Here is a 14689-nt window from a genome sequence, read left to right on the forward strand (position 1 = left end):
CAGCGCCACCCCCTGCCATGGGCAGGGACACCTCCCAGCAGCCCAGGCTGCCCCCAGCCCCATCCAGCCTGGCCTTGGGCACTGCCAGGGATGGGGCAGCCACAGCTCCTCTGGGCAGCCTGGGCCTGGGCCTCACCGCCCTCTGAGGGAAGAATTTCCTCCTTCGCCCCCTCCCTCACCCTGCTGCCCGTGCTGCTGTTGGTGCAGCCCAGGGTACGGGTGGCTTTCTGGGCTGCAAGCACACATTGCCGGCTCATGTCGAGCTTCTCATCAACCACCACGCCCAGGTCCTTCCCCCCCCAAGGGGTGCTCTCAGTGCTTTCTCTGCCCAGCCTGTGTTTGTGCTTGGGATTGCCCTGGCCCAGATGCTGAGGTCGGGACAACCCGACCCTGTCCCTAAGGAAGTCGTTCCAGTAGTTGTAAAAAATTTCAAGACAAAACCTCTCCCACTCTATCTTTGTACTCTTTGCCCTCTGTCTTCTCCTGTGGTTTCTTGAGAAGAGAGAGCCTCTGTCAACTCTGGAGCTGCCCTTTAGGTACTGTAATAATGGGATCAAAGTCCCCTTCTCTTCTAAAGGGTGAAAAGATCTAACCCCTTGAGTCTTTCCTTAGAGGACAGGTTCTCCAGCTCTTTGATCATCTTTCTGGCCCTCCTTTGGACCTCCAGTCTGCCCACATAATTTTTTAATTGTGGGCCTCTGTAGCTTTGAATTCCTACTCTTCAGTGTATCCTGGTATCCTGGTATTTCTTTTTTCTTTTTTTTTTTTTTTAAACTAATTCAGATAAGGAATTTCGTAAGACTTTTAGAAAGCTTTCTCAGAAGCAGCTAAAGCTTCCCTTATGTATCATTTCTCTTTCTCTCCCCCAACTCAGAGATGCAATTCTGATTACCAATTTCATGTGTCTCTAAGGCCAGAATATTGAATAATTTCCTTATGTTCCAGTTGCTTGCACACTTTATGCAGAGGAATAGATTAAAGCAGACAGTAATCATTTCAGGGAGACTCAAAAACAGCTATTGTTACAAGAACACCTTTAATCTCCTGTTTCTGATTTTGAATTTAAAAGGAGACAGAACCTGGATAGCCTTGAGTGCAAGAACAGCAATGAATCTTACTATTGCCTATTTAATTGTTATGGACATAAATTTGAGTTACAACACTCAGATCAAACCTGATCATTTTCCAATTTCGAAAGTACATGGACTATCTACACTTTTTAAAGTATATGTACACATACACATAAATACAGTTAATATTTTTATGTATATGTACATATATCTAATATGTACATGCACACATGGTGACTTTTGAACTGACATATACACAGAGCTACAAATAACACTTTCTTGTTGTCAGGGATGGAAAAAAAGAAAGAAAGAAAATATATATATAACAAAAAAATAACAACATAAAATAACAAAATAAAAAATAATAATAAGAAAAGCCATGTGAAGTAAACACTCTCTAGTATGCAAACCAGCCAAGCACCCTCAGAAGGTATTTTCCAGGAGGTTTGTAAAGGACAGGATGAATTGTTAATAGGAAGGTAGGGTTTACCTCTGATCTCTGCCAAGGAAGGAATGTGATAGTGCCACTGCTATTAGAAAAATCGGTAACAGAGTAGTTAATGCCAGTGGAATCAACCTGTGAGATAATGTACTTTATATACACATAGTCTAGGGCTCCCCTTGTACGCTCCACAACACAGGATATAGTGGAACCTTCATCAGCAGTCTGGAAGAAAGCAAAAATTTGGAACGTTTATTACTGTCAAAGTAAATCAAGGCAATTTCATTAAATAACATGAAAATATTTAATGCCAGACAAATGTTCAAGTAAAAAATTGCTGTCATGTTACTTTCAGCTCTTTTGGAGTGTTAGGAAGCTGAAACTGACCTTGATGCCAGTCAGAACAATCCTAGTGGAATCTGCAAAAGTCTGATGCCTCCCTGAGGACTATTAAGGTAACAAATAACAATACACTGCAGTTCGTCCTGGACACAACCCATTTCCTAAAACTATGCGTCAGAGACAGAATCAATATGCTTGAAATGTACCTGTCGAAAGCAAATGAAACTATTGCTTTATAATAACGTCAATATTGTAATTTTCCTTAGCAATAATTTAAAGAAAGATTTGGATCAGCACTTTCTCTAACCAGACACACTATGGATAGAAATAAACTATACCATCATCATTCAGAAAAACAGATTTTTCTCTTCTACTGTCCTCCTTACAATTCTGTATCTTCACAGATAACATGACTTCTGCAGCGACAACTTCACATCTCTGGAATGAAGCTTTAATTGGTACTGACCTTCTATTTTAGAAAATAACGTTCATAAAATTAACATAGAAAATAATTTTATCTGAAAGTTATTGGAAAGGTTAAAGCTATCTTATGCATTAGATAAATTTCAGGGCTGCTTTGTAAGAAAGCATAGATACTGTGTGTGACTTCAGCTGCCTAGTAGACAGATATGCACAGTTAAACTACTGGTAAAAAAATGCTGTGTTCCTGCATCACCACTAAGAGCTCTAATACTTCCCTGGTGAAATGGACATATGATAGGTGCAAAACAATTACCGTGCCATATAATTATTTTTTTTCTTCATGGTTGGCTGATGATCTGTGGCATCACAGCGTATCAGAGGTACTTGAACCTGAAGGAATCTATTATCATAGCATATGGTAGGCACACAATAAGCAAACTGAACCAAACTGAAAACTAGTATCACTCAGGCAAGACAGTTATTTTAAAAACACCATAAGCACTTTGATTAAAAAAGAATGTAATTAAAGCTCATAAGAGTTCCCAAATGAAAACTATATTGAATTTTTTTTTCCACAAAATAATCCAATACCAGTAGAGATAGCTATCATGTTATTCCCCCTTATAATTGATTAAAGAAGTAAAGAATGATTTATGTTTATTTCAAGCCTCCTCAAAAATAGCAAGTTTACACTCTGCATATAGAATGGATACCACTGAAAAAAGATTTCATCTGTTAAAACTAAAACAACAAAAAAAACCACTACTAAATCAACCAACTGACATCAAACATATGCAAATTATAACTTAGTTTATGACAGCAAATGAAGGTGGAAAAATCCATAACACTTTGTCATTGCATGATCTCTAGTAAAATTATCTCAAACACATCATGTGACACAGAAAACTAAAATAAAAATCTTTGCAATAATCCATTCTCAAAAAAAAAACAGAGAATTAAATCTTACATTTTAACTGGTAACTCAAATGTAACAGAAGTGAAGGTAAAATATTTTTCTAGAAAAAAAAAATTAAGCCTTAGTCTTCAGTTTATATAGTAAACTAAATTTTCTTAACCATTTTTTTCTTTAGTTTTTTAAAATTATATAGTAAATCCCAGTGGAACTGAGGTTGTATTAACAGAACATATGCATCTCCAAATCCTAGGAAAACTTTGCTTAACCACAAAAGCAAACACTGCAAAATCTAGGGTTTGTTCAGGTCACTTGGTCCTGCCATTTAGCTTTCTGTGCCTGAAATATCACCTACAATTTCCATTATGACCACCTTACCTCAGGGATACATGCTCCAGTGAAGCCAAATAAACCATTAGCATTATCACTTTTCTGTATTCTTAATCTTGCTGTGGTGTTTTCTTGTGAAATTCGAGCTCCACCACGCACAGAAATGAGCTTTAGTATGAATAATTCTTCTCCTTCTTCCTCTTTGTCATCCTTTGCAGACACGATGAATGATTTATTGGTCTCTCCTTGCCAATACTCCAAATACCCAGAGACAGGGTGGACATCACTTTTTGCAGGAGTTGCATGAAGTTCATAGATCTCTGCTCGTGTCAACTTACGCTCATAAAGCCTTACATCCTGCATTAACCCTGTGTACCTACTGCTGCCGTTGATTCCTGCTCCAATTCTTACTATTCCTGGACCTGAGAAGGAAATTATAATTTTTTCTCATGTTATTGTATTTGTATGAAACAGTCAGCAACTGACTACCTGTTTTTCTTAAAAACCAATGGTAAACTGTTCATTGTCCCTGGATGAGGAATCATATTGATCTTGAGATCCAAAATCAGGAGGTTCCTTGAGCCTCATCTCAATGTTACAGGTAAGTCCTCACAGGCCAAACAATTCCATCCTATGCTGTCCAAGTTTTTCATCCTATTAGTTCTAGCAGCACATTATCATCATCCCTCATTTTTATAAGTCTTAGAGACTTGAGGCTCCCTCTTTCCTCCACAGATTTTCAGAGCAGAACTGCAACCCCTTTTAGCCCTTGTTTTGCTGAACAAATCCTACTTTGTTTCCCTCTGCTAGGGCAGCTGATCCATTCTGATGATACTCATGATTACTGCATTAACCCTTCTGGACATCCATTTCATCCACCACACTGTAATTCCATGCAAATTCCAAACTCTTTTTACAACAGCATTTATATTTCTCTGTCTCCAAACTATAGGATCACAGCTGCCTCATATTCATTCCTACTCTATCCTATTCTGTGCCATGCTATGCTCTTGTGCTAAAACACACACATCAGCTGTTTTCAGTTGCCTTTCAGAAAACGAAAGAAAACAAACAAACAAAAAAAGCTGTGCTCTTCAGTGTATTGTCATACATATGACACTGAGTGGCAGTTGTAGAGATGAGCAACCACAGGAACTGATAAAAGTCCCAGGGCACAAAGTGGAGGATGCTGAGAAAAACTGGGCTGCTATGCACACCACTGTGTATTACCCAACATTCAACGGAGAGAGATGACATACTTGCCTTACTATTGCATTATCCCCAGACACACGCCATCTCCACTAATAAAGAAAATTTACAGCACAGACATATCCTTCTAGCAATAAAAGCATAATTGCATTTCACATATATTTGTTCTAGAAACCGAGGGGGGGGAAAAAAAAAACCTCTCAGCCTCTCAGCTTAGCTACAGTACTGCAAGTGTGATGGAAATTACTAATTGCAGAAGTACTATTCTTTTTACAAATGGAAAATTTGATTTCTTAAACTTCAACCTGGAATTTTAAAAGCAGAAATAAAATAGTACACCATACAATTAATAGTCCTCTACTCTCACTCAACATCGCAGCAGTTTGAATTTTTTAGAACATTCACACAATTTCCATAGGCTTTCTGAAAATCCTCAAAGAATTCTTATCCATTCCTTTCAATTAATTTAACAGATATAATCATTTCAGTGTATTTCTTCCACCTTTGAAGTGGCTAGACTATGCATTTCAGAGCTTTATATATGGAGAAAAATAGCAAAGGCTCACCATCAAGAATTGCTTCTCCTTTTAGACTCTTCATTCCTCCCAGAACTAGAATTCCATCAACGTAAAATTCAATTATACTTTCATCCAGAGTAATCAGAACGTGAAGCCAAGTATTCTCATCCAGGTATTTCATGACTGATGTTTTAGCCATGTATGTCATATTGGACCCTAATGCTGTATAATGAAGCACTACAGAAACATGAGAATCATTTGTCTGAATTTTCACACCGTAATATAAAGTCCCATTATCGTTATCCTTTTCAACTACATAGCCATCTGTACTGACATTAGGAATTAACCAAGCTGAAAATGTAAAATTGGTTACTGCATTATTTCCATTGTATGGGTATTCAGGACCGATAATGCCAAATGCATCCTCTTTTCCACTGAAATACAGAGCGTCTGTTCCACTGTGATGGCGTCTCATGTGGGGCTGTGATTGTACTGAGCTTGGGAATGATCCAAGCAACAAGAAATCTACCATTGATGGCAGTCCAGCTTGGAAGGTACTAGACAGTATTTCCCAACCTAGTCGGACAACACCAAAGGTGCCTTGCTGTCTCCAGATGGTGAAGTCCGTAATATAGGAAAGGTCATCTTCAGAAAGAGTATCTTCCACTATCTCTCTGTCCTGGCTCTCTGGATCTATAACAAACACTCCAAAAGGGTCATCATTGAAAGGGATCATGACAGTTACAGTAGGACTGGTTTCAGATAACTGACCACCAGGACCAGGAGACCCACCTGCGTAATAGAGTAAAAGTTAATGATTAAACAACACGCTCAGAAAAAAGTTTCAAAGTACTTTTTTTTTTTTTAATAAAACAAGTTTCTAAAAAAACCTCAAATCCTCCTTTAAGATCCTCTGGACTTATAGCAAATGATCTAACTTGAAAATTACATAGGTTAATTGTATTATTCTTAAAACACTGTGCTGATGTAATTTCAGTAGAAAACAAACCCACATGCTATTTTTCAGCTGTAAAACACACAGATGTCTTTCAGGTGAAACATGACAAGGTCCATCTTTTCTTAATTAGCCAATAAGGTAGGTTACCTTTGATTCGTTTGATAAGCATGGGGGCCAAATTCAATTCTTGTATTGCTCAAAGACTTACAGGAATAGAGAATGGCAAAATCTTGCCTGTTGCCTCTGATACAGAAGTACATACACCTTGCAGAAACAGTAACCAGTTGTGTATTAAAACTGCTGCCCAGTCCTGGTGTTAGTCATCTATCTTTGCACAGTAAGAATTCATGATATGAAGATCATGTTGTGAATGGAGAATCTCCGTGTTCAAAGTGTACAGTGATCTACCTGTTATAAGCAGGAAATATTTTGTACATCCGTATGGACTTCACTTACAGGAAAGGCCAACACACATTTTCACTTGTATCAGAGCACAGAAGACCATGAATAGTACTAAAGTGGAATTAATCCAGATTAGGAAATGTGTCCAGTAGCAATTTAAAGTTGTAATTTAAGTCATGTGAAGTGGTAACTACAAGTATTTTACCTCCTCTAGGGAAACAAACAAAAAAGCAACCTCTATTATGGTAGACACACATAACCTTTAATACCTTTGTTATTTCTTTGTTAGTATCTTTGTTTTATATTTTGTGCATGGAGATCTATGTATCTGAAATTCAGAACTCTTGGTTTTTGAAATGAAACTTCTGAACTTTAAGAAGTTTAATTTCAAAAACCAAGAGGCATCCCTTTTAAAGTTCAGATCACCAAAATGTGTTAAACAGTAATTCGGGAACTGAGTAACTCTCTATATATGGAAATCAAGATTAAATGAAAAATAAGACCTAAAACCTTACCAGAAAAGCATAGGATATCAAGACATGATTCAAAGCAATGCTCTTTCCAGTGTTGGTTTCTTTTTGATTGATTAAACATAACTCTTTTCTACCAGATATGAAGGAAATGGTGGTATGGAAGACAATACCTGAAGCATTCACCAACTTTAGAATGTAAAATTCATTGAATTCAGGAATTCTATCTGAAATGGCACGTAGTGTTATTGACTTCGACCTTTCACCATCCATGAAGCACACAGTCCCATAAGTTTCATAGAATTCTTCTCCTGGCTTCAGTGCAGAGTTATTATCAAACAACTGCCAGGTCAAAGAAACATTGCCGAAGTGTCCTCTGTGTCTCAAAATCCTGTTCAGTGATACAGAAAGAATGAGAGTCCTGGCAGGCATGCATCAGCGTTGAGTAGAAAAGGAAAATGTGGAGACTCCTTTTACTGTAATCTTCCTTACAGTAAGAAGTAATATACTATGTAATATAAAGTAAAATACTAATATACTACAACTGTTCCATGAAGCCTTCCTTTTAAAGGCAACCACTTTTGCAGTACAATTCTACTCCCAGAATATGTACTTTAGAAAACAAAAGTAGCATACGCAGGTCCATGCAGAATACTACTGTGAAGCTACACATCACTGTGTCTTGTAATTCCAATTTATAATAATAAATATGAATGCATAATAGTTCAGAAAGTTAACATTAAAAATTAATATACTTGGACACTCTTAGACAGGAAAGAGAATCATCTACATTTAACCACAAACGTTTCTCCTTTCAGTCATCAAGTCTACTTAAACCTTTTCTTACACTTGTATTAAATTAGAATTACATTCTACGGCTTTCAGAAATCTACTGTTATTTGTGATTAAGAACGTAGTAAATGAAAAGAATTTTTTTTTTTTTGGTAGCTATCTGCTAACACAATTACACTAATTTCAAAAAGGCACCACAAATAAAAAGTGACCCATACAGTGCCTTTATTAAGAGTGCGCTTACATACAGGAAGTTTGCTTCTGTCGGTTTGCACGGTGACATAAAATGCCTTATAAATAGATTATATCAGGTTGAAGAATTAGTTCAGCTAAACTAGTCCAGCCACAGCAACACATTTATGTTGTTTCTGCTTCCAAAGGTTTTTCTTCTGTGGCGTTAACCAGGGTGCTCTATCCCAGCTGTGTAGCGCTGCTGCACTAACTCCAATTACCTCATTAAAACCTCTGTGTTTTCGGTGGTTTGGTTACATGCTACTTTGACCACTTTTTTATATGCTACACAACTGTCAAAGTAGTGACAGTATGGAAGAGACAGATCCCTAGTAAATATATTTTATCAATGATGACTGAGCAGGTTCCTCAGATGTTGGAGATCTTGGTATCCTATAATTCCATAAAGCACCTGTATATAAGCATGTTTACATCAAAACAATATTCTTAACACCACCAAATCCACAAAAATTATCCTGCAGATTAGACTATAAAGGACAAAAAAACAACAAAGCCCAAAACAGTGAACAGCACAACAACAAACACACAATGAACTTAATATCCTCTTTTCTTGAGACTATTCATATTTCAGATGTATTGACACAAGCATAAAGAACCAATTCACAGCCATAAGCATCTGCTTCAAGGCTTTAAAACAAACAGACAAAAAAAAAAGGATGATTTTTTAAATGCAAGAAGAACCTCTTCCCTAACTATTTGCACTATCACATTTATTGTGACCTAACTTCTCTTTACAGCCTGTCTCAAGATTTCTTAACGAAAAATCATTTTTTCATCCAATTAAAACCCCATAGTAAATTTATGAAATGAATGTAACAAGGCGAGATGCCAAGTGCATTCAATTTTTAACCCTGCTAATTCTTCAATATATCATGGTGGCACAAAGGAAAATACTTTCAAAGGTCAGACTAATGAAGAGTGTCACATCCGGACTTTAAGTATAGATTTCAATCTGTAATTAACAGATAAAAGAAAAAAAAAATACAAAAACAGAAAGAAAGAATACAGTAGTTTGCAGTTGAAAATTTCAAAGATGGGTACAAAAAGCCACCTAGTGCCACACAGTTTTATTTAGCTATTTGTTGAGTGGTTTTTTTTCTTTTTCTGTCAGCCTAGGTTATATTGTGCTCAATCATTCAGATTTTTCTGTATCTACAGGTTCCTGAGATTATAACAGAACATCAATGCTGAAGTCTTATTTAGTTACATTTCAACATGAGCTTCTGTGCACTTTTTAATATTTACTGTGTACTCCATAGTATTACAGGTGATGTCTTCAACACATTACAAATCATTTAATCCAAAATTTTGTAAAACTGTTTTTCTATAGTGCACTTCTATCAATGCACACTTGTGCATTTGATTTAATCAAAGTGCTATTTATAAAGTACCACATACACCAGTTCCAAAAGAGTGCAAAGATATTCTTTAAACGTTACTTACCAAAAAATGTTACTTTTGCCTTCTTCAACTGGCTTCTCTAAAGGTTCCAAAGAGAAAATTCCATTAGGATCATCATTTGCTTCAATAATAACTGTTGCCATTCCAGCCTTAAAGATAACTGTATCTCCTAAAAAAGAGGACAATTATTATTATTAAAATTGGAATCAGAAATGTAGGTAACTCTAAATCCAATTATGTTTTCTACTCACTACAATTGCTTTTATACAAAGAAAAGGACAATTATAAAAGTCAGTGAAAAACAGAATTTGAGGTATTCAGCAGCAGGCAAATCAGAGTAAAAGTATTTAAGTAGTGTACCATCCAGAGAGCAAGACGTAAGATTTTCAGGAAAAATGACATGAACTGAGAAGATGTGATTCTTACTACACAGTATCCTTGCATGTAGTTGTTATGTGAGGTAACATTTTCTGTTTGATCATCTGGACAAGTCAAAAGAATAAGATATTCAGAGGTACAGAATAAAAGAGTAAGGTATTCAGAGAGCCCCGACCTTCTTTAGACCTAGAAGAAAAGTATTGCATTTAAACTAAATACAAGCTATGAGCAATGTCTAAGAGTTTATTCACTCCCATATCAAAGAATATCTAAAAGGAAGAAACATAAGATTCTTATTAAGTAGATGGGAAGCTAGCAGGATTTCAGTGTGCATATTAGTACAGGTAAATATTAAGGGATGTTAATTCTAACTCCATTGCATTGTCCATAGATGAACATAATGTGTCCACACCCACCCCATTTTTTGTCTTCTTTGAAAGTGTCCGACTAAATTTTGTTCCACGTTAAACAATGTGCTTATTCCTCTAACTTCATATACCTCTATTTGTATTTTCTCTCAGGAACAACAGTCCCCAAAAAAATTTCAGAACAGTCAAGGCCACTGTATGTAACCAATCATAGAAAGAAAACCAACTTTTGCTTTCAGGAATATGTATAGAAATATTCTTTATTCTTAGTGATTCTAGAATGGCTGTAAAACTATATGATGCTCATTTTAGAGGAAAAAGGAGGCTATGGATACCCATTCCCCATGTGCTAGGAGAAAAGCCATGATATGTTCCCAATGGGGTAGTATTGGGAGCTACCAGTAGATCCTGAAGAAAGTTATTAAAGTAGAAAGAGACAACAAAAGAGAAAACTTATGAAGGAAGAAGAATGGTTTTGTCTAATCCTTTCCCTAGTCTGATATTTTATAAGAGACCTGGGTACTACAGTGAATACCAGCCGACCTTGGGAAATAGCTTAGCTGCCTTATACTCAAATTACTGCTTTCCCTGTCAACCTCTGGCTGCCTGCTACCAATGTTCAGGGAAGGATTCAACTCAAGATCAATGCTGCCTTGTGAGAAACTCACAGGCCAGCCGCAGGGTGTCCACTGTAGCATGACCTCAATCACTTCAGTCTTATCGACTGCTAAAGACTAAGACCATCAGAGACTGTAATGAGAACTAAGATGCTTAGCGTGCTTACAGATGAAGAAATCTAATTTTAGGTTTCCTAATCTTGAATTGAATACCTGGTAGGTATTTTACTTTGAGAACGTGTCACACAATCTGAAGGTATAGTCTGATGGTTAATTGCCATCATCTTTCTTTGCTTTATTAAATTACAGCCCCTCAGGTTTCAATGGCTGATTCAATACAGCTTTGCTTTGCATTGCAAAGATTTGCAGCAGATTCAGAGCCTGTTATTACCTCTCAACTAGAGAACAGTAAAAAATGAAGGGCAGTAAATTGAAATTTGATAACACAATTGCAAATGACTCTCCCACAACACCATGAGTTTTGTTGGAGCTAGGTGTGGGGAGGGTCTTTATTAAATACTTAGGGCTCTGGAAAAATTATGAATTTCTTATACTTCACTTTTATTTTCTCATGTATATTACATAACAGTGATAATTTATTCTAAAAGATATGTATTTCAAAAACGTGAGGAATGGGCTGAATAATTTTGGTCATTCCTTTTTAAGTGTAAACTTTGAAAAATAAATAAATAAACAAAAATACGTTATTTCTAAGGTAATAAATCCTTTCTTTAGAGGTGGTCCCCTGGGTAAATTGTGACATATATTTTTCTGCAAATTAAGCCTTTTAAAACTATAGTCTCAGAGTGAAAAAAATGTATGCATACTTTTCGCTACTAATAAAATAGAGCAATTACATACCCTTCCTCCAAAATATGGCAGTTCTGTTTGTTTTTACAAAAATCATGTAGTTTTGTAATACACTCTGGAGCATGAAAAAAATAACTAAAAGAATACCTCTTTTCCTAAGACTGTTGGGTACTAAATTTTGTTTTTTTTTTTTTTGCTTTGTGTTTTTGTATTGAAGTCCATCTAATTTGGAGCATTTATATTTGAAAAGGGACTTTCACTCCAGTTGTTTTTGCAGGCAAAGTATCAACTCTATCATTTGATTTTTGTTTCCAATAAAATAATTAAGGATGAAAATTCAAACACAGTATGCATTTATTGTATAAAAATCTTGAAGCAAACATTATTCGTATAATTCTTGGCATTTAAATATTGCTTTATGATAAGACCAAGATACTAAGAAATTGCCAGCAAAAAAAAAAAAAAAAAAAAGGAAGACTTACCTGTAGAATTGAAAAGGATAATATAAAATGTTTCATCAGTTTCAGGGGTATCATCATCGTTGATATACACAGATAAATTCTGCTCCCTTTCTCCAACATCAAACAAAATGACACTGTTCTTTCCACTGGGAACAAAGTCTCCCTCTTCAGCTGTTGCATCTCCATTAACAGTAATATACTGGACAACAACAGCGACATCAGCAGATCCATTCCTTAGGACTTTAAAGTTTGCAACACTTCCTTCTTGAACACTCACTGTCACAGGTTCTGAAAATACAAAAGCAACAAATCTGTCTGAGTTCAAGCCTGAGTTGCTTGCATTTGCTCTGTTTTCTTAATTCTCTCTAGTAGGATCTTCCTCTTCAATGAAACAATAAGATGTATGTGATAAAGGTAGGAAATAATTCAGGTACGAGAGAATATTTTGTACCTTGCCTCCTAACTGATCTCAACATCAACAAAGAGAAAAATGACACACACAAAAAAATGGGAAGGTTCTGAAGGAAACAAATATAAATTAAATACAAAAAAAAAAAAAAGTTTGGGGAGCTTTTCCACTTGCTGTTTTGGGATTACGATTTCGCAATGATCTGGTTTGTGAAAAAAATCCGTTTTAGGTAGTGTATGTATTCCACATTTATAAACAATAATATCTAACCTGCAAAATAAATGGGATCATCATTCTTTGTTATTTGTAAAATTGCAGTGGTTACATTGCCCAGCCTGGCTCCACCGGTAGCATTGAATAAACTGATGGTGAATACTTCCTCCTCTTCAGGCACCTGAAAGTATTAAGACATTAATTTCTAGCATACAAAACACTGAAGAATTTAAAATGAAAAGTTAGGGGGATTAATAAGCCAGAGATTTCTGAGTGTTGTTTTTATTTGTCAGTCCTTATGTGTCTCAAGAGGGATGATAATTCATACAGTTATACAGAAATTATCATCCATCTACAGTTTTTGTAAGTAAGTCCCTTCCTCTTTATCTTGCACAGATGACCCAAAAGTTACCTTCCAGTTTTATGTTTCTGATACATGTAGTTTTTTTTACAGCTTTATTTATTTATCATTAGGTGTAATCTTTCTTATATTACTTCAAATTTATCAGCATATAGGATTAGGATTGAAATTAGGATTCCAGTTATCAAGATACGAGTTTCAGTCAAACTTTCCTATAACTTTACCACAGTACAATTACTCTCAGCTTCTACCTTTTTTGTTTAGAGGTATGCACAGCTTCTGAAATTTCTCTATGATTTGCAGACATTATCTCAGTTCTACCCAAGTATTTTGATATTTCCTACAAGTTATTAGGCTCTTGAGAAACACACATTCCTTTTTTCTCCTTATACTCTAATGTTTTAGTACTTACTCTTTGTCCCATATTCTCACCCCAAAACACTGTAAAAGTGTTTACCTCATCTGGCAGTGAGTAAATGGTGATATTTTTTGAAAACTCCAGATTATCAAATAAAATAGTCCCTTGCTCTGGGTAGACGTCATTGGTACATGCTGGATCAACAACCCAAGACACACTAACATTTCCATAGTTTCCTTGATTTCTTACAACTCTGTAAACAGCTAAAAAACATAAACAGAGTCAGTGTGCATATTCAGAGCAACAGAAATCAAAAAGGAACATCTGAAACATCTGAAACTGAGAAAAAGGAAATAAAATAATAACCAATTTCACTTCTTATGAAACCAGTAACATGTTGGAGTGCTACAGAAAAGGACACACAAAGACAGATTACTAAAGCAGTGCAAACTGCTTTAATTTCACATGTTAATTCTTGCCTGTAAAAGTAATTGATAACTGAATAGATCAATTAAAATCACCCATAGGAAGATTTAACTCTATGTTTCTCTTATATAACACCCCATTCTTCATTCTCCACAAACAGAGCTACTACCTCCACGTTGCACTTTGCACATACATCAGTACTCCATCCCTCCTGTCTGGAAAATTCTCTAGCAATCCTTTTTACTCAGTTAATCCCTCTGTTTTTCCACACCCATACTTCTCCACTTCACTCTCCGCTGCTCATCTTGCTTGGCATTGTACCAATCTGTAAAGTCCTGAGTGGAGATTTTAGTAAGAAGTCTCCTAGACTTCTGTTATCCTAGAACAGGGAAAATAAGACTTGCAGAAGCAGACAGCAGATAAAGAAGTAACTCTAATAAAAAGGAATTACCGGTATGGATGACTTCTCCTTTGCTTTCACTTATTGTTACTGTTAGTTCGTAAGGTAGAAACTGAATGATACCATGCGGATCATCATTCTTCAAAATGGTTATATTGACCATTGTGGCATTCCCCAACTTGCCTGGCATTTCACTGTAGCCACTAAGTACCACAGAATATAGCTCATCCAGCTAGAAGAGGGAAACTCAGTCAGAACAAAAATACATATTCAACATCCACATCAAAAACAAAATGGTCTATAGTCCACAGTCCCCCATCAGGCAGAAAGGGATACAAACTTAAAATGAAATCACACACATTCTAC

General features: G+C 36.0%; 1 protein-coding gene across 12 annotated transcripts in view; it reads right to left on the bottom strand.

The window, feature by feature from the left end:
- Positions 1-14689, bottom strand: part of ADGRV1 (adhesion G protein-coupled receptor V1) — a 289328-nt gene that overhangs the window by 234746 nt on the left and 39893 nt on the right. For 11 of the 12 annotated variants that reach the window (XM_066988534.1, XM_066988533.1, XM_066988536.1 and 8 more), the window contains 9 exons: positions 14375-14555; positions 13597-13760; positions 12836-12959; positions 12178-12444; positions 9565-9691; positions 7251-7468; positions 5296-6039; positions 3569-3942; positions 1561-1737 (listed from right to left, as the gene is read on the bottom strand). In XM_066988534.1, coding sequence (XP_066844635.1) covers positions 1561-1737; positions 3569-3942; positions 5296-6039; positions 7251-7468; positions 9565-9691; positions 12178-12444; positions 12836-12959; positions 13597-13760; positions 14375-14555 — 2376 coding nt within the window. The remainder of the gene's footprint in view (positions 1-1560; positions 1738-3568; positions 3943-5295; positions 6040-7250; positions 7469-9564; positions 9692-12177; positions 12445-12835; positions 12960-13596; positions 13761-14374; positions 14556-14689) is intronic. The other variant, XM_066988535.1, reaches the window with a different exon arrangement.

This window comes from Anser cygnoides, chromosome Z (assembly GCF_040182565.1).
Source record: "Anser cygnoides isolate HZ-2024a breed goose chromosome Z, Taihu_goose_T2T_genome, whole genome shotgun sequence".
Classification (NCBI taxonomy): domain Eukaryota; kingdom Metazoa; phylum Chordata; class Aves; order Anseriformes; family Anatidae; genus Anser; species Anser cygnoides.